The 22,895-nt window shown below is 45.3% G+C and overlaps 2 protein-coding genes across 2 annotated transcripts; both read right to left on the reverse strand.

Annotated features, from left to right (window-relative positions):
• Positions 1-115: 115 nt before the first annotated feature.
• On the reverse strand, positions 116-5,641 carry thoc6 (THO complex 6). The gene is made up of 13 exons (XM_029635320.2): positions 5,516-5,641; positions 5,087-5,178; positions 4,789-4,853; positions 4,478-4,581; positions 4,315-4,352; positions 4,099-4,147; positions 3,941-4,012; positions 3,625-3,727; positions 3,438-3,487; positions 1,512-1,574; positions 1,064-1,174; positions 787-915; positions 116-354 (listed from the first exon to the last, which is right to left on the reverse strand). The coding sequence occupies exons 1-13, from the start codon at positions 5,528-5,530 to the stop codon at positions 274-276; spliced, it is 972 nt and encodes a 323-aa protein (XP_029491180.1). The 5' UTR covers positions 5,531-5,641; the 3' UTR covers positions 116-273.
• Positions 5,642-7,804: 2,163 nt separating this feature from the next.
• On the reverse strand, positions 7,805-21,519 carry srrm2 (serine/arginine repetitive matrix 2). The gene is given in 16 exon segments (XM_065011052.1): positions 7,805-8,470; positions 8,774-8,881; positions 9,087-9,176; positions 9,311-9,383; positions 9,386-10,053; positions 10,247-11,691; positions 11,694-12,344; positions 12,496-12,634; positions 12,843-12,956; positions 13,044-13,172; positions 13,439-13,561; positions 13,673-13,759; positions 13,885-14,070; positions 19,146-19,241; positions 19,876-20,130; positions 21,316-21,519. Coding segments are annotated over 15 exon segments (4,212 nt in total). The 5' UTR covers positions 20,124-20,130; positions 21,316-21,519; the 3' UTR covers positions 7,805-8,415.
• Positions 21,520-22,895: the final 1,376 nt, after the last annotated feature.

The raw sequence follows: 22,895 nt of genomic DNA on the forward strand, positions 1-22,895 counted from the left end.
GAATTCTAAATGGAATAATCCAAGACTTTATGTAGACAATACATACAGATATTTCAGACAATTTATTCATTCAGAGCATAAAACCGGGACAAATTTATCAAGACTGAAGCACAGATTTGGAAAAGTGATCAAAATATTTTATTATCATAAAAAACATGAATCCTGGAATGGGAGTCCTTCGAACAAGAGAGGCATGAGCAAAGGTACAGAATAGTGAAATACAATTATCCAAGACAGCACATTATGAGCTTAAATGGGGTTGTGTGTGTGTCCTCAGAAAGACAACGAGAAGGTTCTGTAGGACAGGTTGGTGAATACGTCTATCTGGTGACTGCTTCCACCTACTGTGAGCACCTGGAACAGCAAAGACAACAGAACACAACATGACAACCACGTCCTTCATACACTGAAAGCCACCACTGTCCCTGCTTAACAAAACTCAACCATATCGACAGACCATATCAAAACTGAATATCAATTATACCATGTACTGAAGCTCTGATGTGGACAAAACTATTTATTACATTGTAGTCATTAGTAGACGCTCCATACCACAGTGTCTTACAGTAGTGAGTGCATAATAACTTTACTTTTTCGTACTGGTACCCCATGGGGATCGAACCTAGAACCCTGGCATTGCAAGCGCCATGGTCTACCAACTGAGCCACACAGGATTTGTGAACGAGAACAGGTAGACCACAAGCGGGACAAGCAAAGAAGGAAATTTAACCTGAGGGGTTGGATGAGTAATGTAGTGTTCAGATGGTTTGTCTAAACGACTCTCACCCTGTTATCAGTGCTGTTGAGGTTCAGTGCCAGCGTGTTGAGGGAGTGGGGGGTGCAGGGGATCTGAGCCTTTACCTCTCCCCCCAGGAGACAGTGGGACACACACTGGCCCTCGCCCACCGACAAGATCTACAGGCGGGAGAGAGGTCACAAATACACACACACACAAACAGACGGACTAGTGTCTACAGTTGGAGAAAGACAAACCAATAAACTCTTTCTCCCTTCACACACAGTCTGACCCACACACACCCTGAAGATTACACACACGTCTCACCATGTCCTGGTAAAAGTTGGCTTGTCGCTGGCATCCGGAGAGAGGGAAGATGGAGGTGGGTGACATGGAGCGGAGGTGCCATAGAGAGAGGGATGGGCCTCCTCCACAGAGCTGGTGAGGGAAAATAAGGGACAGGGGTAAGGGGGAATTATTTAATTACATTAAAGGAGATCAAATTACAGGAGGAAAATGCTGAGTAATGTTACAGTATCTGCATTGCAAATCATTTCATCCTGAAGGAGTAAACGACAACAGCGCGAGGCATTCCACAGGGTGATTTGACCTTGGCGACTGTTCTAACGCATCGCCACGGCAGCCACACTGATAACATAAGTGCCACATTTCAGACTGAGGTACTGAACAAGTCATTACAATTTCTAGAAAGAGAGAGAGCTCATCCTATGGGGAAGGGACTGTTGACTAATTGCAAGGGCTGCCCTTTCCTCACCATCCAATCAGATTCTGTCGTCAGGCAGCTGATCCACTTGCCATATTGGGGGCGGGCGCATTCCTAGGAAGAGAGGGGGAGTGAGACAGAAGGGAGAAAGATTTTGTTTGTAGTTTGATGTGTATTTTGTTCAGCAATCTGCAGAAAGGTGCCATATAATATGGATGTCAAATGTTCAGCCTGCTGCACAGGCCCTATGCAGGCTCTAGTGAAGACCACCTGTCTGGTTAAATTGTGTTAAGGAGCATTTTGTCATCACTAAACTGTTAAACAAGTGATAATTGAAAAAAAAATCTGTTTTCTTGACTTACTATCATCCTAAATTAAGATAATTATTTTGCCATATCTAATTAAATGTATATTCCCCAACTACACAAGCTAATGGTTTGACCACATGAAATTGGGGGGGGGGGGGGGGGGTTGCACATCCTTTTACCTCAGATTGGTGATGTTATTATAAAAAATGTATAGTCAACACGATGACAAAATATCAATTGCTTAAAACATATCAATATGTTTGGTTTTGTACTGCTGATTTTGTCATACGCGCTGGGGTTCGCAGGACTTAAGACAGCCATCATTTTCTTTCTGAAATGGCAGTTCTCTATAAAAGACGCTAACCACACACCAATGCACAAATTTGACAGTCAAACTATCACTTAAATAGCAGCCAACCGTTGTCACTGTTGATATCCTATGGAGGGTTGTGATTAGTTGAAGTTAACAGAAAGCACCCCCCCCCCCCACCACCCCTTTCCATGATGGCAGCCTCCTGAAATCAACATTCCAAAATATAGATAGAAGCCTTCTACACATTCTCATCTAAACAACAATGTATAGGTTATTCCAAGTTTCCGTGTGGCCTTGAATAGTGTTAGATCAAAACAGCGCGACACCCCAAACGTTGGCCCCGTTCTATTGATTCCAGCGTGATATCGATGGAATTGATTAACAACAAAAAAGTGTGGCGTTATACTTACCGCGTTGGCGACCCACTTGAATCAAAATACAACTTAAAAATGGAGCTACCCGTCTTCTACAAATTGTCCTTTAACCAGTGGTGTACACATTATTCCCAGATCCCGTGTGGTTTTTGAGCTGTGTTAGTTTTAACAGGACATGCAACATTATTACATTTTAGTCATTGAGCAGATGCTCTTATCCAGAATGACGTGCAATAGTGAGTGCATACGTTTTCTTACTTTTTCATACTGGTCCCCTATGGGAATTGAACGCACCAGCCTGGCGTTGCAAGCGTCATGCTTTACCAACAACCTCATCTCCCTCCTCTCGTGCAACAATTGATTTCAACGTGATAATCGATAGGAGTGACTGACAAAAACAGTGTTGAGTTTGTCTTTCTGTTTTGGTGACCCCTGTACCAAAATTCTACATTACAAAATGTAGCTGACTGTTCTGCATGTTTTCCTTTAACCAGTGATGTAAAAATACATCCAGTTTCCATGTGTATTTTGAGCCGTGGTTGTTTCAACTGTGCATATACTCCCCGCCCCATCGATGAGTGATTTAATGTCACTTGACAAAATACAGGGTTTTTGGTGCATGTGCAGTTTATAAGGTGCTCCTTGATTACCATTGTTGCACACGTATCAATATGTCTGGTCAACAGAAAGCAACAGCATCAATTTCAACTTAGTTGGAACTTTCAACATAAATTTCCAATGGTATTGTACTTAAATCGGGTAACAACTGCTTAATTAGTACAAAAATAGGTGGAGATTGATTTATTTTGATGATATACCAGAAATCACCAAAACAGGTTATAAACATGTTATAAACACAAACATGTTTTTGGTGAAGAAAAAAATAACTGAAATATACTTTTGTATGTAAGAAAGATGCTACATTATAACTTCTGTACATATGGAGGGTAGGGGCAGGCACCCATCCATCCCAATATCTTACCTCGTATTTGTAGACTTCAATGCAGTGCACGGATTGGCCGGTCCTGTGGTCTGTAGGCGGAGCTCAGAGAGTGAGATACATGACAACACTACAGTATAATTTAATACAACCATGCATCGATTCCAAATGTGTCAGTGACTGACAAGGGAACCTGAAGCAGTAATAGGTTGCTTCATCCGTCACTCACCCCATATCCTGACAGCGCCGTCCTCGCCCCCAGAGAGGATCTCCCCCTCCCTCTCTCTCACACTCAGACAGTGGATGTAGTCTGTATGACCCTGCAACACTGACTGGGGAAGGGAGGGAGAGCAATAAAGAGATTGAACATAAAGGTTAAGTGTGGGATAGCGAGAGAGAAGGATGAAGAGAGAAATCATTGGAAGAAAGAGGGAGAGAGGAGAGAAATTAAAAGAGATGTAAGCAACAAATAATATTTATATAAATGTTCAACATCACATTTCTGAATCTTGAGACACAATCGAAGAAATGAATTTCTCTCAAACCTTAAAGACACCACTTTCCAGATCCATTATGTGGATGTTATTGTCCCCTCCACCAATCACTAGACTGTTCTCCTGAGAGCGAGAGAGATAATTAAGTAGAGAACTTGTCTCAGTACAGTGAGGTACTTAATGAATCTGAAAAGTGTCTGTGTACTTACTGTGGGATTGACAGTCATGGCATTGATCTCTGGGATCTCCAGGCTGGATCTGCAAAGAGGAGCATTTAAAAACATACTCACTTGTTGGCTACAAGCATCAGACAGCAAAGACAAACATCTGGAGATAAAATAACCAACACAAATGTACACAGTCCACACACAGACAAACTTTCATGTGTTTTCTCAAAACAAATGTACGGCCGAGTGGTGCCTTACTTGTAATTTGGCCTCCTTGTCCAAGCAGCCTTGGTATTCTGGGAGAGAGAGAGAGAAACAGGGTCCATCTCACATACCCTCATAGACTGTATAGAAATACATACTGTTCACACTAAACAGCCATTCATTTTGGTAGGCTTGCTTTATCTTGTAACGGCCTTACCCGCTTGATAAGCTCCGCCCAGCTCCATGCACTGATCTCTCCATTGCCGGCACTCAGGAGGTGAGAGTCCGTAGAGAAGAGAGAGAAGACGGGCCCCTCGTGAGCTGAGAGAGAATAAATGAGTGAGGGGGAGAAATAAAGAAAATTAAGAAATAGAAGAGGGGTAAGAGGAGCAGACGGAGAGACAGGTGTCACAATCTAGGGATGAAGGGTGAGATACAGCATGTCTTGAAAGCTATTTCACACTGGTGTTCAACCATAAAGTAGCAAGTAGAGAATGTCTCAACACATCAAAGGAAAGAGAGACTGACCAGTAAATGTGAGGATGGGTGTCTGGCTCAGATCTGTAGCATCTGGGCTAAGCGCTGAGGAGAGACTGGGGAAAATGATTAAAATAGCAATTTACTGTAAAGAACCCAAGTAAATAGGATACATTGGACGTGGGCATCTCAGATAAAAATGTGCTTTATCCATTCAAACATTTAAATTATACATGTTTATTGCAGAGACAGGCTGATTACATAATCTCTGTTCATATCATTGTATTTGTCACTACTCAAAGTGCAAGCAGCCAGTAAACGACATGTCCTCAACTTCGCTTGGTCTCACCTGAACACCGCTATCTCGCCGTAGTTGTTGCCGGCGGCCAGGAAGCGCCCACAGGGAGAGAAACTCTGGGAGAACACGGACATGTGGAGGTGCTGGACGAAGAACAGTGACACATAGTTAATGTAATTAGGATATCAGATTTTTTTTAAACAATAGCAGCATTTTAAAACATATTGAATGGGTATGATACAAATAGTGCTAGCTAGATGTTTAACGTTACAGTAACATTAGCTAACTAATGTAGATAGCTAGATGACTAACAACATGTCTGTAAGCGTTCATGTAGCTAGTGCAAACTAACTTAGCTGCGATCACATTGCTAGCAATCGTGTTATCGGAACAGGAGACTTGATTTCCGTTGATTGCATAACTATTCCTGATATGGCCAGAAGAAAACAGTGTACATGCATAAACGGTAGAAACTGTTACCTCGACAGGACCCATTGTGCAGACGAATATACAGTTTTAAGGGTCAGAAAATCTAAATATTGTTGAACTAATGTTTGAGAATGTCGTGTTTCCCATTTAAACCAGTCGCCAAAAGATGACGTCAGAGCACATTTTACAAGCATTCTGGGACATGAAATCGCGGATGCGATAGAAGCCACAGATAGAACAATGAGAATGAGACAGATAATACTCCAAAACGACTGGTCTATATCTTAACATTATTAAATGTGAACTCATAGCTGTCAAAGATTGTGTGACACCATCATATTATGGAATTCCAGTAAAATAACTTACATATTTAGGCATAACCATTACAAAGGATCAGAAGTCTAGAGACTTACTAAATTTTAACCCTCTTATTAAAAAAAAACAGAAGAAGCTAAATCAATGGCTACAGAGGGACTTATCTTTAAAATGTAGAGTCCTAATAACCAAGGCTGAAGGTATCTCTAGACTAACATAAGCAAGGAGATAGACCAGATGCTTCTCAACTTTCTTTGGAGAAACCGTACCCATTACATTAGGAAAACTGTTGTAATGAACACTTATGAGACTGGTGGGCTGAATTTTCTGGACTTTACTACTTTAAATAATCATGTTAAGATCAATTGGATAAAACAATTCCTATGAAGATGCACTTCTATGTGGAATTTCTTTCCTCATCATGTCTTCTTTACTTTTGGTGGCCTTAAATTAACTTATGTTGGTTTGCAATTATAATATTGACAAAGTTCCAGTGATACTTTCTGCTTTTCATCGACAGGTTCTTGTCATGGTCCTTAATTTCTAAGCACAATTTTTCTCCGGACAGATATTATATATGGAATAAATGGGATATATTGTATAAAAACACTTCTTTGTTTTTAGAATATTGGTTCTGAAATATCCTATTGGTGAGCCAACTGGTAAATGCAGAGGGTCTTTTACTTAGTTATAAGGAATTCTTATCACTTTACACGGTCCCTGTAACACCTAACATTTTTGCAATTGTTTTAGATGCCGTTCCCTCAGGTGTTGCTCTGTTATTCAGGAACGTGTCAAGACCTGACCCTCAGAGCCTACCTTCTATTGACTCATCAGTGGGAAAGATTTGTTTCTCTTTTGGTCCATTCAACAACAGAGCAATACGAACCTTGTTTCAGCAGGATGTTGTATCTATACCTTATGTCATGCCTTATTGGAATAGATTTATTGATAATATCTGTTGGAAAAAAGTTTGGATGTTGCCACACACATTCCTACTTGTTAACAAAATTAAATAAGTTTCCTTCATAAATACTATCCTGCCAACCACCATATGAAAAAGTTTAAGGAAAACATCAACTCAATTTGTACCTTTTGTAATGACCACCCAGAAACAGTGTTGCATCTTTTTTGACATTGTATTCGTGTAATAAAATTGTGGCAAGACATCAGTAGATTTATAATTGAACACATTTCTGAAGATTTTACACTATTGTGGAGAGGTGTACTGCTTGGATTCTTCACCAACAATAGAAATAAGCTGAAACAATTTGATGTAATTAATTTCATTATTCTTTTGGCCAAATTTCATATTGACAAATGACAAACTAGCAGTGTCCTTCGCGCCTGTCTGCCTAACATCTGCCATTCGCAGAACTGCTGCGGGGAAACTGTACCCGCCTCTTCTGTGGAGTTCAGCGGTGGCTGGCATCCAACGTTCTTGTGCATTAACGCCACCTATTGTACTGCCCCTGTGTCATAGATTAAAAATGGACCAATATAAGTATAAAAAGTGTTCCTGCGCATGCAGGAACGTACTGAATTGCAGGCCGCAATTGCACCCTTCGAGACACTTTCGATTAATAGCGAGGACACGTTCGTTACTCCAATTTTACATATATTATAGCGAAATGTGCAGAAATTCATTTCCACCTACAATTCTCGCATAATTCATTTTACTGACACAAAAAGATGCCACCTTGTCTTGCGTGTTTTGTCGACATTTGGAAAGTTTATCTACAAATGTTCTGTTTCCATCAACATAGTAATTTAAGTACAAATGAACTGAACAAAATTAAATCAAATCAGAAAGTTTCTCAAAGAAGATAAACCAGATTACAGTACATTCTTCGCATAAAAAGTGTGGATGGGAAACCTGGTTAGTAATTGCACTGTTTACTTACAAACAAATCCGTTGTGGACAGACGTATTTAACATACAATGGAACGAGATTTTAGTTCTAGGTTGCAGAAATTACTTCCAAATGGTTGCATGGTTTAAAATCAAATCACTGCCAACACAAAGGAAGATACAACTTTTTATTTTCACAAAGAGAAACAAACCAAGAGTTGCAGTTTCTAGTCAACATATATGGAAACAGCACGTAATCCATTCGGAGATAACCAAAATACAGATGAGTCATATCTACATGTAGAATGGGCAAATACAGAGGGGCAGAAAAAGCGCAGTGAAAGTTACTTTGTTGTTGTGAGATAATTTAATAGGACTTTGTGTGTGTGTGTGTGTGTTTTGATACTGGAATGCTTCACTCCAGTCTGTATGGGTCTGCACAGAGGTTACTTTCCTATCACGGACTCTCACCTACCATTTACAGTTACATCTCTTCCTTACAGTACAGCATAAAACAAAATGTACAGAAACCCTTGACTAAAAGCAGACCTCTTGGCCCCTGTTGGGTTTCAAATTCTGCCTCTCTCTTCCTGTGGTGCTATCCTCATGCCACAGAATCAACAACAATGCTTAATTCACTCGGTCATTCACAGATCGAATGTCCTTAACTTCCCCCTCCCTATAATATCCAATGGTACAGTCCAGTTCAAACCAGCCCAGAAGTGTTTAGGAAAAATCTGAGGATTGAGGGGGAGGGAAAGTTAGTTACATTTCAGAGTGAAGGGTCATTTTCCTCTCCGACTGCTTGGAGATCGGCTTGGGGACTGCCTGCTGCCACTCCTAGAAAAAAAGAGGAAGAATAACCAAATAAATCAATACAGACAACTCCACAATCACGATTGACATACAGAGTAGTTTATTTACATTTTAGTCATTTAGCAGACCATATGCAACTAGTGCATTCATCTTAAGATGGCTAGGCGAGAATGACATGTCAATTTTCCCTCCGTAAAACATTAACATGTACTTATTTCTCGAAACCTGCACCTTCTGTTGGAGTCAATCATTTTAAATAGGAGTATGTTTTGTCCAATAGGAACACAGAAATATGTTTGCCTTCAAATTGGCTAGTTGGCTACTGACCTGCGGGTGGGTGGGGAATGTGCAGGTCGCCTCTGTCTGGGTGGAGAGTAGCTGAGTGAGCGCGAGTCTCTCAGCGAATCAGCTGGCACTCTGTGAGGTCGCGCCGGGCTGGAAGAGATGATGTCAAATGTCAAAGATCAACTGGTTCCTGTATGTTACAGAAATATTCCAGACTTTTTGAATAACAATAAATAACATTGTCATTTCCATGAATCATAACTAGAAGCATTAAAGTATAGGAGTTGTTCTGGTCACGAATCAATGGAAATAATAGATCTGTAACAAGTAGTTAACATTATGTCAGCATCATTACCTCTTTTTCTTGTCTTCCTTCTCGCTTTCAGAAGAGGATGATGAGGAGGAGGAGGAGGAAGAGCTATGGGCAGCCGCTATCCTGGCACCTCTGAGAGAGAGAGAGAGAGGGGGACATTGTAAAGAGAGGAATCATGTCAGCTCTATTTAGGACATCTCTATCGGCAATGTTCAATATATTATGATCCAAATGTAAAAACATGTCAGTCATTTAACACTCCTTACGCTTTTCCTTGCGCTGCATCAGAGTCAGAACTGTCTGATGAAGACGAAGAGGAAGATGACGAGGAGGAGGAGATGATGATGATGAGCTGGGGCTGCCCATCTTTCCTTTCTTTTTCTCTTCGACCCCCTTCTCGCTCACACCGTTTTCAGTCCTGACTGGTCGGTCTGTGGGGTGGGCAGAGCCTTTTGAGGGGAGCACCGCAGGTGATTGGGTCCTCGAGGTATCTCGTACAGAGACTCTGGTCTCTGAATGGCTGAGGGCCTGTGGCGACCTGGAGCGGGGCGGGTCAGAGTGCCGTGTTTCTTTGGGGTGGGCTCTGATTTCTGATTGGCTGGGAAGGGGACTGGTCTCCTTGGAGGGGAGCGGTGAGGAGATGGAACAAGCCTTCCTTCCTCTGTCTTCCCCTTTCTCTCGCTCCTCTCTATCACCTCTTCGGTCTTTCTCTACTGCTGGTTTCATCACCTTTTCTACAGGCGGCTCCTTTCTCTCTCGGGCCGGAGAGGGGGATGGGGATGAGGAAGAAGAAGAAGAACGAGAAGATGAAGAGGGTGAGCGACGGGGTGGGGGGACCTCTTTAAGAGGTTGACGCTCTCGCCTCTCTTGCTCTTTTTCACGTTGCCGCTCTTTTTCCCTCGCTCTCTCCAGCTCTCTATTCTTCTCTCTCTCCTGGTGTCTCTGCCTTTCTCTGGATAGCGAGTGACTGCTTCTCCTTTGTCGAACGGGAGAGGGGGATCGCCGGGACCTGAAAACAAATACAAAATATAAATTAAATAAACAATTCAGAATCTGGTTTGGCAATCTGAGGTCTTGGCAGATTTGAATTGAGTTATTATTGATTTATGTACACAGGAAGTTGCCCCACTGTGTGTGATGTTTGATTGATGTGTGTATAGTTGAGTTGCGTTTGATTTGGTGTGAATAAGTCCTGGTCCTACCTGTAGAGGGGACTGCGTCTTCTGGGACTCCTCGACCTGCTCCTTCTGGCTCCTCTGTCTCTGGAACGGTCCCTCCCTCTATCCCTCGCTCTCTGCCTCTCTCGGTTGTGCTCTAGCTCCCGGCTGCGGCTCCGCCGTGGGGCGTAGTGGCGAGTCGGGGAGCGGGACGGAGGGGAGGCTCTCCGGGTGGCGGCTTGTCGTCGGGAGCTGGGGGAGCAAGTGGGGGGGTCCTGGTACTGCCGTGGGGGTGCGGCGAGGGGGGAGGGCCGCGGGACAACTGCTGCTGCGGGGGCTTTTGGGGAGGGCGCCCTCCTCCTCTCCCACTCTCTCTCCTGCTCAGAGGGGCTGTACTGCTCTGCCCTCCTGGCCTGGCTCTTCACCCCTCCCTCTCTCTCCTTCTCTCTTTCCACTTCAGTGGGGGAGTACCTCTCGCCTCCGCCTTTGGAGGCTCCTCTTCTGGGAGGAGAGGGTGGAGGGCTGGAGCTCTCTACCTCGGTGGGGCTGTACCTCTCCTGTCCCTTCCCTCGCTCCTTCTCTCTGTCTGTGGGGGGGTAGCGCTCTGCAGCAGAGGGGAGTTGGGAGACCGGAGCTTTTTGGGGAGCAGGAGGCGGGTTTTCCCTTTCAGAGAGCAGGAACCTGTCCCCTCCTGTTCTCTCACGTTCCTTCTCTCTCCCGGTAGCTCTCTGTCCGTCACTCTCTGAAGCGCTCTCTCTGCCCCCATTGGCCAGATACCTCTGGAAGGCAGCACCTACAGTGGGAGGGGAGATGAGAGCGGGGAGGGCTTTTTTCACTGGGCTGCTCTTCACCACGGTTCCCTTTTTCTTCTCTCCCTCGGAGGACGAGGAAGAAGAGGAGGATGATGATGAGGATGAGTCTGAGGATGAGGAAGAGCTGTCACTGTCACTCCCGCTGCTACTGCTGCTCTCATTCGCTTTCTCCTCTCTTTCCTTTGCCTTCTCCTTCTCCCTTTCCTTCGCCTTCTCCCTTTCCTTCTCCTTCTCCCTTTCCTTCTCCTTCTCCCTTTCCTTCTCCTTCTCCCTTTCCTTTGCCTTCAACTCCTCTCGCTCCTTTTCCTGCAGGCTCCGGTCTCTGTTCTCCCGCCTGTTGTCCTCCTCTGCTTGTCTTTTTCTCTCCTTCTCTCCCGCCCCCCTCTCTCTGTCCCTCCTCTCCCCCTCACCCTCTGCGCGGAGGTCTTCAGTCAAACAGGTAGATGGCTGTTGGGTAGAAGACAGTCTGCCGGACCTCTCGCGCTCTCTCCCTCCATCTCGGTTTCGCTCCCTCTCTTTTTCCCTTTCGATCTCCCGCTTCCTCTGCTCCTCTGGTTTCTCCCTCTCTTTGCTCAATTCCCTCTCCCTCTCTTTCCCCCTCTCCTCCGGTTTCCTCTCTTTCCCCCTCTCCTCCGGTTTCCTCTCTTTCCCCCTCTCCTCCGGTTTCCCCTCTTTCCCCCTCTCCTCCGGTTTCCCTCTTTCCCCCTCTCCTCCGGTTTCCTCTCTTTCCCCCTCCTTCCCTCGTGCTCCCTTTCTTTCTGTCGTCCATTGGTGAGAGGTGACTGAGGGACAGGGGATGTGGAGTCGCGGGATGAGTTTCTACCTCTCCCGCCATCACTTTTCCGACTAGGGGGAGATCCTTCTTTCTCACTCCCCCTCCCCCTCTCTCTGTCAGCTGGGGCTCGGGCATTTCTTTCCTTTCCTCGCTCCCCCTCTCCGCTCCTTCCTCTCCTTGCTCCCTCTCTTTCTGGAGAGGGAGACGAGGAGTCTCGCATTTGTGGTTTGTCCTTTCCGCTCCTCTGTTTCCTGGTGTCCAGTTGTTTCGGGGGTGGAGAGGGGGATGAAGAAGAGTCGTGTCTGCTCCTCTGCAGCATTGTTCTCTCCTTTCCTCTATCCTTCTCTCGCTCCCTCTCTCCACTTCTGGAGCGCCTGCCTTTCTCTCGTTCCAGTCGAGGAGGAGAGGGGGAAGAGGAGTCGTGTCTCGTTCTGGTAGGCTTCACTTTCTCACGCTCCTTCTCTCTTCCTTTCTCTTTGTCCTTCAGTCGCTCCTTCTCCCGTTCCTTGTCTGCCCTCGGTCGGCGTTCAGGGGAGCTGGGATACCTGGGAGATCTCTGAGAGGGAAAAGGAGGTAAGGAGAGAGAGGTGAGCAGAAAATAGAGAATTAGCGAGTGCTGGAGGCCATTGATTATGCCCAATTGGCACAAAGCAGGTTTTGAAATGGTAGAGGGAGCTGATCACCAGACCTGTGATTGGTGGTCTTACCGCTCTGCCTCCCGAACGCTGTGGACTCCCGTCCTCGCGACCACGCCCCCTCCTGTCAGGAGATAGCCCCTTTCTCCCCTCCTCTGCTCTCTTGACAGGCTGGTTCTTCTGCCTCTCTCTCAGCGGGGCAGGGGATTGGCTGATCAAATGGAGTTATGGCATGAGAGATAGAATAACAGCATGGGGTGCAACTCAAAACTGCCTTGACTTTTAAGTTACTGAATTGAATGACTAGAATTGATGCGAGTAGGATTGCAAATTTTCGCTAGCGTCGACGGGGATTTGTGGAAAACCTAGGAATTTAGAGTAAGTTACAACCCCCAATTGTTCTGGTGACCCGGAATTACCTGTGAGCAGAGCTGGAGGACCCACTCCTATGGCGCCGTGTCTTACTCTGGGGTGGAGTCTCATTTTCACTTCTCTTGCGTTTTTTCTTAGACGCCTGCTTCTCGTCTGAGGAGCTGAGATGGGGAACAAAGAAAGTATTTTAGTACACACACACACACTATGACCCACGTTCTGTAGGACCCACGTTCTGCAGGACCCACCTATCTTTGTCATCCTTTTCTTCCGACCCGTCCCTAGAACAGAGAACACAGAGTCTTTGTTCATTAAGCTGAAAAAAAGGGTAAAGGCTCACACACATCACCCCGAACGTGAATCCAGCGTTTGTCTGTCAATCGTTCAGCACGCTTCGTTTTTTCAGGGAACACCCGCTGTACGTGATTCCACATGTAAAACCGGTACGCACTCAGTGCGCAAATTACATTCAGAGGTGCTAAGTACTCTGGGCCAGCTAATTGTATTGGTGTGTCTGAGCCCTAAGGAGTCCTCGCGAGCACAGGCGATCGTCAAGCTGTAAGCGCACACATCTCTTACACAAGAGGTTCTGATCCACTGCAATTGAGATGTTCTGAAATAACTAGCAACATTGTGACACTACGCCGGACATGAAGTCCATTCACTGACTGCAAAATGAAGGGGAAAAAAACAACCGGTAAACCTTTTCTTCTTCTTCTTTTTAGTTTTTTTCACCCGTCTAGGAGAGGGGGAAGGGCTCTCTGAGCTGAAGAGAAGAGAGTAAAGTGACATGTTGATCAAACACGCTGTGCATTATTTTTACGCACGCACACAAAATAGGACCGTCTCATTCCATTCTTTCTCCCTCTTTTCTCACCTGTCTCTGTTCTTGTTTTTCTTCCTTTTCTTCTTGCGGCTCTGTTTTTGGGCCGGGGAGTCAGAGTCCTCTGACTCTTCTACCAGCCTGAGAGAGACGGCGAGGAAGAGAGAGAAATAAAGAGATGGTAAGTAACAGAGGGGATAAACAAAGGAAAATCAGAGTTACACGAGAAAGGCTAGCTAGCTACGAGACCCCCCCCCTTGACTTACGCATATTTCTGATGCTGTTGCTTCTCCCTCTCCAGCCTCTCCTGCTCCCTCTTCTCCTTCTCTCGCTCCTTGCGCTCCGGATGGAAGGAGGAGCCATCTACGTAGTCCGTGGCGATGCCGAACGCCGCCTTCAGCCGGTCGTTCTTCTGCTGATTGGCTGCAGCCAGGGCGTGAGTCTCTGTCGCCCTGAGAGAGAAAGGGGGGTGCGGGGCATTGTTCAATAGGTCCTATTATTGTCACGCTAGGTTACTCCCAAAGAGTGGAACAGTGGTGTTTCGCCACCGTGTTCAATGGTCAGCAACTGTAGGAAGCGCCACGTCACCAAGCAACAGAACACTTCACTGCCCACACTCGGTTTGCTGTTTTTATTGTTATTGATTCTGCAACGTGCGAACATCAGCAGTGCTAGCCCACCAGTGTTTTCATCCCAGGCTGGGCACAAATGCTTCAGGTGTGAGATGATTTCCACACAATCACAAGGTGGAAGTGGAAAATGGACAAGGATTAGTCTTCCCTAAAAGCACCAGCATCAAGCAGCTTAGGAAAGAGATCCTCCGGCTGTTAGCTTGGCTGCGAGGAAAGAAAACCCTGCTTTCTATGTACACCGACCTTGCTGTAACCCAGGCAACCCAAATCTCTGTTTTAAATGGCTGCTAATAGCAAAGCTGTTGATGAGTCGGGCAGCGTTGATCTCTCCCAATCCAACGGACAGATGTGAAGCGCAACTCCGCGGCCCCACGGGAGACTGGACATAGGCGTAGGAGATCGGGGAGGCAGTTAGGTCACCCATCTAGCCTAGAAGATCCGATCCAGCTATCAAACAGCTTCGCACCGCTTGAGATGGACCTAGCAGCCCCCGGAATCCGCACGGAGCATGGGTGTATACCAACAGCCTGATAGCCATCACAGTTCAGCAGGTTGTTTCCCCTTCGGATTCCATCACTACCACAATCCTTGTGGGCAGCTCGATGGTGGGAGATGTTGGTCTGACAGACCGACTAAGGTCCACTGTCACCCAGGAGCCCGTGTCCATGACATCAACTCTCCTGCCCACGGTTCTGGTCAACTACTCCAATAGACACCATCGTCACTCACGTAGGTTTAAACAATCTTCGTTTTAGGCGATCTGAGGGAGAACTACACATAGTTTTTTTAAAGACCCTTGCTAGCAGAGGGAAGATGATTATTATCTCTGGCCCTCTCCCGTGCTACCGAAGGGGTTCGGAACATTTCAGCCGACTCTTTGCCCAAAACGAGTACCCGAAGAAACTTTGCAATGACAGGAATGTCTTTTTGTGGGCGCAACCAGAACTTCTTAAAAGAGATGGGATTCCCCCTAACCGCAGGGGTTCCAATTTCCAGCAATATCAAACTGTTTTAGCGACTGACAAGACAGGTTCTGGTAGAGCTCCAGTCCCAGCAACATCAAACTGTTTTACAGACTGACAGACAGGGTCTGGTAGTGCTCCAGTCCCAGCAACATCAAACTGTTTTACAGACTGACAGACAGGGTCTGGTACAGGGTTTTACAGACTGACAGACAGGGTCTGGTAGTGCTCCAGTCCCAGCAACATCAAACTGTTTTACAGACTGACAGACAGGGTCCCAGCAACAACATCAAACTGTTTTACAGACTGACAGACAGGGTCTGGTAGGGCTCCAGTCCCAGCAACATCAAACTGTTTTACAGACTGACAGACAGGGTCTGGTAGTGCTCCAGTCCCAGCAACATCAAACTGTTTTACAGACTGACAGACAGGGTCTGGTAGTGCTCCAGTCCCAGCAACATCAAACTGTTTTACAGACTGACAGACAGGGTCTGGTAGTGCTCCAGTCCCAGCAACATCAACCTGTTTTACAGACTGACAGACAGGGTCTGGTAGTGCTCCAGTTCTCCCTGTCAGAATAAGCAGAAGAGGAAACCATATCAACCCCGACAACAATGGCACTTTGGTTATTGCAAGTAACCTAATTTTATGTTCCTTTAACTCTGCTTTCTAGTGAGTTAATACAAACTCACCTCGTACCATTCTGATAGGTTGGAGACTGTCAGAAAACGTGGCTGTAACGTTAATAATTTGGTTGTTATTCCATTGGTTACCTCTAGGCAGATGCCCCAGGTGAAGAGTGGCCCACACATTGAATATAACACTCTTAAATGCAATCACTAGTAAAAACCTCTCGTGAATGACCTCATTACTGAGCGCAAAGTTGATTTCATGTTTCACACTGACACATGGCTGACTGTAGAGACTCTCCCCTCAGACTACAGCTTTTCACACTATCATTAAAAAGGAAAAAGGGTGGGGACAGCATCTATTTCTATTTATGGTCTCAGCTGTAAGGACATTTCATTTGGTGACGTTGGGTCTTTCAAGCAGCATGCTATAGTGTTTCAATTTCAGCCACCGGTGTTGGCCAAAACCCTGTATAAGGCCACCAAAGCACTGCTTTACCGATTACACCAAGGGCGAGGCCAACCCCCCTCTCCATTCTGTCCTTGGATTTAAGACTGTTGACCGAGACTGTGGACAGATTGGAGAGGTTGGTTGGCCACTCTGGTCCAGTTCTAAATTGGTTTAGGACCCATTTAACCGGTCGAGAGTTTGTCACCCTTGGTGAACATAACTCAGAAAATACTTATCACGGCGCGGGGTTCCACAAGGTTCAATTTTGGGTCTGGTACTGTTCAGTTTATACAGTTGAAGTCAGAGGTTTACATACACTTAGGTTGGAGTCATTAAAACTCACTTTTCAACCACTCCACAAAATTCTTGTTCACAAACTATAGTTTTGGCAGGTCGGTTAGGACATCTACTTTGTGCATGACAAGTAATTTTTACAACAACTGTTTACAGACATTATTTCACTGTATCATAATTCCAGTGGGTTAGACGTTTACATACGCCTTTAAACAGCTTGGAAAATTCCAGAAAATGTCATGGCATTAAAAGCTTCTGATAAGCTAATTGACATCATTTGAGTCAATTGGAGGTGTACCTGTGGATGTATTTCAAGGCCTACCTTCAAACTCAGTGCCTCTTTGCTTGACATCATGGGAAAATCAAAAGAAATCAGCCAAGACCCCAGAAAAAAAATTGGTTCATCCTTGGGAGCAATTTCCAAATGCCTGAAGGAACAATGCTATTCTATACAAACACTAGTATGCAAGTATAAACACCGTGGGACCACGCAGCTGTCATACTGCCCAGGAAGGAGATGCGTTCTGTCTCCTAGAGATGAACGTACTTTGGTGCAAAAAGTGTAAATTAATACTAGAACAACAGCAAAGCCCCTTGTGAAGATGCTGGAGGAAACAGGTACAAAAGTATCTATATCCACAGTAAAACGGGTCGTATATCGACATAACCTGAAAGGCTGCTCAGCAAGGAAGAAGCCACTGCTCCAAAACCTCCATATAACAGCCAGACTACGGTTTACAACTGCACATGGGGACAAAGATTGTACTTTTTGGAGAAATGTTCTCTGGTCTAATGAAACAAAAATCTGTTTGGCCATAATGACCATCGTTGTGTTTGGAGGAAAAGGGGGGGGGGCTTTGCAAGCCGAAGAACACCATCCCAACCATGAAGCACGGTGGCAGCATCATGTTGCGGGGGTGCTTTGCTGCAGGAGGGTCTGGAGCACTTCACAAAATAGATGGTGTCATGAGGAAGGAAAATTATGTGGATATATTGAAGCAACATCTCAAGACATCAGTCAGGAAGTTAAAGCTTGGTCGCAAATGGGTCTTCCAAATGGACAATGACCCCAAGCATACTTCCAAAGTTGTGGCAAAATGGCTTAAGGACGACAAAGTCAAGGTATTGGAGTGGCCATCTCAATCCCATAGAAAATTTGAGGGCAGAACTAAAAAAAAGTGTGTGCAAGCAAGGAGGCCTACAAACCTGACTCAGTTACACCATCTCTGTCAGGAGGAATGGTTCAAAATTCACCCGCCGTATTGTGGAAATTTTTACTAGGATTAAATGTCAGGAATTGTGAAAAACTGAGTTAAAATGTTTTTGACTAAGGTGCATTTAAACTTCTGACTTCAACTGTATATTTTACCCCTTGGCAGCTTTATCAGAAAGCACAGCATTGATTTTCACTGCTAAGCAGACTATACACAACTTTACATTTCAGTCACAAGAGGATTTTAGCTCCAAGACAAGACCGAGGTACTTATTTCTGGAGCCAAAGCACAGAGAGTATCTGGCCGCACATTTTAATTCACAGGCAATAAAGACCAAACACCAGGTAAAAAACCAAGGTGGTATATTAGATTGTGAACTCAATTTCGAATCACACATTAGGAGTGTGTGATTCGGGGCGGCAGGGTAGCCTAGTGGTCAGAGTGTTGGACTAGTAACCGGAAGGTTAAAAGTTCAAACCCCTGAGCTGACAAGGTACAAATCTGTCGTTCTGCCACTGAACAGGCAGTTAACCCACTGTTCCTAGGCCGTCATTGAAAATAAGAATTTGTTCTTAACTTACTTGCCTAGTTAAATAAAGGCTTAAAAAAAATTAACAATAATTTATGTGACCAAAACAGACTTTTAACACCTGAGGAACATTGCCACAGTGCAGCCATTTCTCTCTCAGGCTGATACAGAGACTCATCATCCACGCTTTTATTACAAGCAGGCTTGACAACTGTAATGCTCTCCTGTCTGGTCTATCCAAGGATGCTATTGGTCAACTGCAAAACATACAGGATGCTGCAGCACGGGTACTGACCAAGACCAGACAGAGAGCACACAGTTTCAGGGCTCTGCACTGGCTGCCTGTGAGTTTCCAATTTTTAAGGTATGTACCCAGTAGGTCCCCTGGCACTTGCCGTTTAACTATACCAAAGACTAGGACCAAGAGGCATGGCCAGGCAGCCTAGAGTTACTATGCCCCCAGCCTGAGAACCTGAAGGGGACTGAAACTTTTTACATTTTAAGAGATCAGAGACAGACACCCTTTAGCTTTACTTTTCCTTAGGGTGCTTTTTAGTCAGTCAGTTTTTTGTTCATTGTTCTTTTTTTTAATCCTCTTTGTTGAGTAAATATTTCATTTTTATTTTCTTAGATTTTTCCATGTCTGAAATGTGCTGCATAAATAAAGCCGGATTTGAGTTGATTTAAAGTTTGTGCAGCCATGCTGGTCTGTAGTAGTCTGCAGTAGAAATGTCACTAGTCCGTAGTGATGGCCAGATCTGTGGTGGTTTCACTAGTTTCATTACTCTACAGTGATCTGTGGTGGTGTGTACTTACAATGGTCTCTCGGTGGGGGCCGAAGGCGGCTCCTGCTTCTCCTGCAGCATCATGCGGAAGCTGTTCACCTTCTCTTCAATCTCCTCAGCGGAATACCTGTCATCCAACACACACACACACAGAGATAAGACTCAGCAGCTAACTCTCCCCTTCTGCACCCCATATCTTCACCCTTTTCTCTCCAAATATTTCAGTCCCTCCCATTCCTCTCGGAGGGGAATTGATTAAAATGGTCCGGCTGCCTGGAGTTTGCACTGGGTGAAAAGTGACTGCATTCATTTTGGAACCGGACTGCTTCCCCGGTGTGAACCAGGGCCCCCGCTCTGGCCGACATTGCCTCCCCCCAAAAAAGTGATGTTGGTTAAGCATGTGGAGTAATGAGTAGGATTCTGTGTTCACATATGAAAGTGATTGCTTCACCTGCCTTCCCAATGGAAACTAGCCTGAAATGTAACAATATACATTTTATAGAAAACAGATGTTTCTAAACAACACGCTGCATAGTTGACAATATGACAGAGCGGTGCAGATTACCGTTCAATTTGACCAGGGCACGCCTTCCTCAGCGGCTTCATCCGGTCACGTGACGGGCCATAGCCCAGTGCAACACGGGCCATAGCCCAGTGCAACACTGGCCAGCTTAATTAAATCCCCTCTCTCACTCTTACTCCTTCCTCTTCCCCCACCCATCCCTCCCTCCCTCACCTATCCACCCATCCCTCTTTCTTACCCCTGCTCTTCCATCATATCCTGCAGCTCTGCACACTTGACCTCCAGTTGCCTCTTTCTCTGGTGTTCCAGGATCTCGGCATTGGGCTGACGGTTCAGCTGGCTCTCCAGCCTCTCACGGTCCTTCTCGTCTCGCTCGCCGCCGCGCTCGTCCCGTGGACGCTTTGCCCGCACGCTCGACAGGTTGCGCTGCACATAGCCGTTGGTGCCGCTGCCTCGTGGCGTGGTCAGGCCAATGCCGTTGTACATGGCTCCTCTGTGGAGAGAGACAGGACAATGGTCAGATAAGTGAGAGTATTAAAATGATGGGGACTGGAATGATAGAGGGTAGGCCTATTTGTCAGTCCCGAACAGAACAGAATTGACAGCCTACAAATCAGGAAGTACACTATTGTAAAATAAATGTTGGTCATAGTATCATAAGCCATCCACTCTGCACTATGGAGTTAGGCATGCCAATAAAGACTAAATGAGAGTGGATTGGGTAGGTACAATGCACAAATAGTTAACTATAACAATCCTCCCCTATAAACCATATTGATGATATAGAAGAGATTCCAAACTAGGCTACACTGTAATAAACGCCAAAACACCTAGTTGGGGTCAATAATGATTTAATTCAGGAAGTATGATAAACATTTGGTATTTGAAATTCCGTTTACTTCCTGAATACAACAGTTAGCTTAGTAGAGCGTAATAATATAGTCACCAATAGCTAGCCAAAAAATATTTAAAAAACAGTGACCTGCTTTTGAACCCACCAATCTCTAGGTAACCAACTAACGTTAACTAGCTACTGCTGTACCATACCACAACACTTTGCAACAGGAAAGAGACAAATAAGCCTAGCTAGCTAACGTTAATAGTATGAGATTGGTCAGAAACTGAGATAGCTAGCTAGCTAACTTATTTAGCTAACGTTACGCACTAAACTAGTAGGAGCAAATGGCCGGCTACAATGAATCGTGGATATCTAGCTAGCGAAATAACTAACGTTGGCGAACTAGCGGGCAATACGTCGAAATCAGTTGTTAACGTTACCTGACTAGTTAGTTAATGCACTTATAAAAGACAACGTTTTGACAAACACACTATTTGTGAGCGTCATCTCCCCCAGTAACCACAAGGATCGAACCAAGGCTTGGAACGAGCCCCCTGCCTTACGGGCCAAACTTTGGCCCAAATAGGCCTTCTATCTAGGCTAGCTAGCAACTAACGTAGGCAGCTACAGTGCGCTATACACTTGTGGAATGCATCAAAAATAATATAGGTATCTAACGTTATTTGGACAGCAGTCAGGTCATTGTATTTTTTTGTCAGCTATAGTATCTATATATCGAAATAGTTTAACCCCGCATGGTAGCTAGCAATAACCGTGGCTAACGTAACGTTTCATAATTAGCAAGTCAATTTAACATGCTACCCAGCTAGCTAACGTTACCTCTGAGTTCCCCGCGAACGGAGACGATGAATGGAAGCAAATACACTGGCAAAAAAAAAACGAAATAAAATGACAATCGAAACAAAAGCAAATCTACTTCAAGTACTTATTCGTAAAACAAACACCTAATGCCTGCGGATATCGTCACTGGTTGAACATCGGGGGAAAACCACGCGTGATGATGATGGCGACCCCAGACTCCGCATCTAAACTACATTTCCCATCTTCTTCTTCTATGAGGTTTAACGGCGGTGGGCATTCAATTTGATGCGTTACCGCCCTACATTTCCCATGTTTCCCATTAACACTTTCCTTCTTCCTCTTCAAAGTTTTCTGGCCGACGACACACCTATTGGTGTATAAACTTTTCACCTTGTTGACTTGATGCCACAAGGAACAACAACCCTTCGTATGAGTTTATCTGCTGTATGAGTGGCCTAATGTGAAGACATATTGTCCATGCCATGAATGACAGCCCCCTTGTATATTCAGGTTATCTAGTTCATTTAAAGGCACGATCTGTAATTTCAGCATTCCTGCCACCTTGTTTACAATAAGGTAAATGATGGGGCTGGGGAAATTACACCTATACTGTCAAATTCATAAGTGGACAATTATTTGCATATTACTGACACCCATGAATCAACATGATTATCCATATAATACCTAACTGACACAGAATTCACAGCCTTTTGCCAGTAAAAGAAAAAGAGGCAATGTTTATATGATCCCTTTTCAAACAGTCCCATTTTCCTCTATTTCTTGTTATGTTATTTCAAAATAACATAATAGTCATTTTGAGTTGAATTATGTTACAGGTCGGTGCAGCCTATAGACTACTTGGCTATACCATACATTACATTTACATTACATTTAAGTCATTTAGCAGACGCTCTTATCCAGAGCGACTTACAAATTGGTGCTTTCACCTTATGACATCCAGTGGAACAGCCACTTTACAATAGTGCATCTAGGTCTTTTAAGGGGGGTGAGAAGGATTACTTTATCCTATCCTAGGTATTCCTTAAAGAGGTGGGGTTTCAGGTGTCTCCGGAAGGTGGTGATTGACTCCGCTGTCCTGGCGTCGTGAGGGAGTTTGTTCCACCATTGGGGGGCCAGAGCAGCAAACAGTTTTGACTGGGCTGAGCGGGAACTGTACTTCCTCAGTGGTAGGGAGGCGAGCAGGCCAGAGGTGGATGAACGCAGTGCCCTTGTTTGGGTGTAGGGCCTGATCAGAGCCTGGAGGTACTGAGGTGCCGTTCCCCTCACAGCTCCGTAGGCAAGCACCATGGTCTTGTAGCGGATGCGAGCTTCAACTGGAAGCCAGTGGAGAGAGCGGAGGAGCGGGTGACGTGAGAGAACTTGGGAAGGTTGAACACTAGACGGGCTGCGGCGTTCTGGATGAGTTGTAGGGGTTTAATGGCACAGGCAGGGAGCCCAGCCAACAGCGAGTTGCAGTAATCCAGACGGGAGATGACAAGTGCCTGGATTAGGACCTGCGCCGCTTCCTGTGTGAGGCAGGGTCGTACTCTGCGGATGTGGTAGAGCATGAACCTACAGGAACGGGCCACCGCCTTGAT

This window comes from Oncorhynchus nerka, linkage group LG26 (genome assembly GCF_034236695.1).
Source record: "Oncorhynchus nerka isolate Pitt River linkage group LG26, Oner_Uvic_2.0, whole genome shotgun sequence".
Classification (NCBI taxonomy): domain Eukaryota; kingdom Metazoa; phylum Chordata; class Actinopteri; order Salmoniformes; family Salmonidae; genus Oncorhynchus; species Oncorhynchus nerka.

Bases quoted from the DNA above. Each gene is read 5' to 3' on its own strand.
- thoc6 (XM_029635320.2), bottom strand. The intron at 916-1,063 runs GTGAGACGTGTG...TCCCGCCTGTAG, and splicing joins CCAACTTTTACCAGGACATG to ATCTTGTCGGTGGGCGAGGG. The intron at 355-786 runs GTGAGAGTCGTT...TTGCTGTTCCAG, and splicing joins TCAACAGCACTGATAACAGG to GTGCTCACAGTAGGTGGAAG.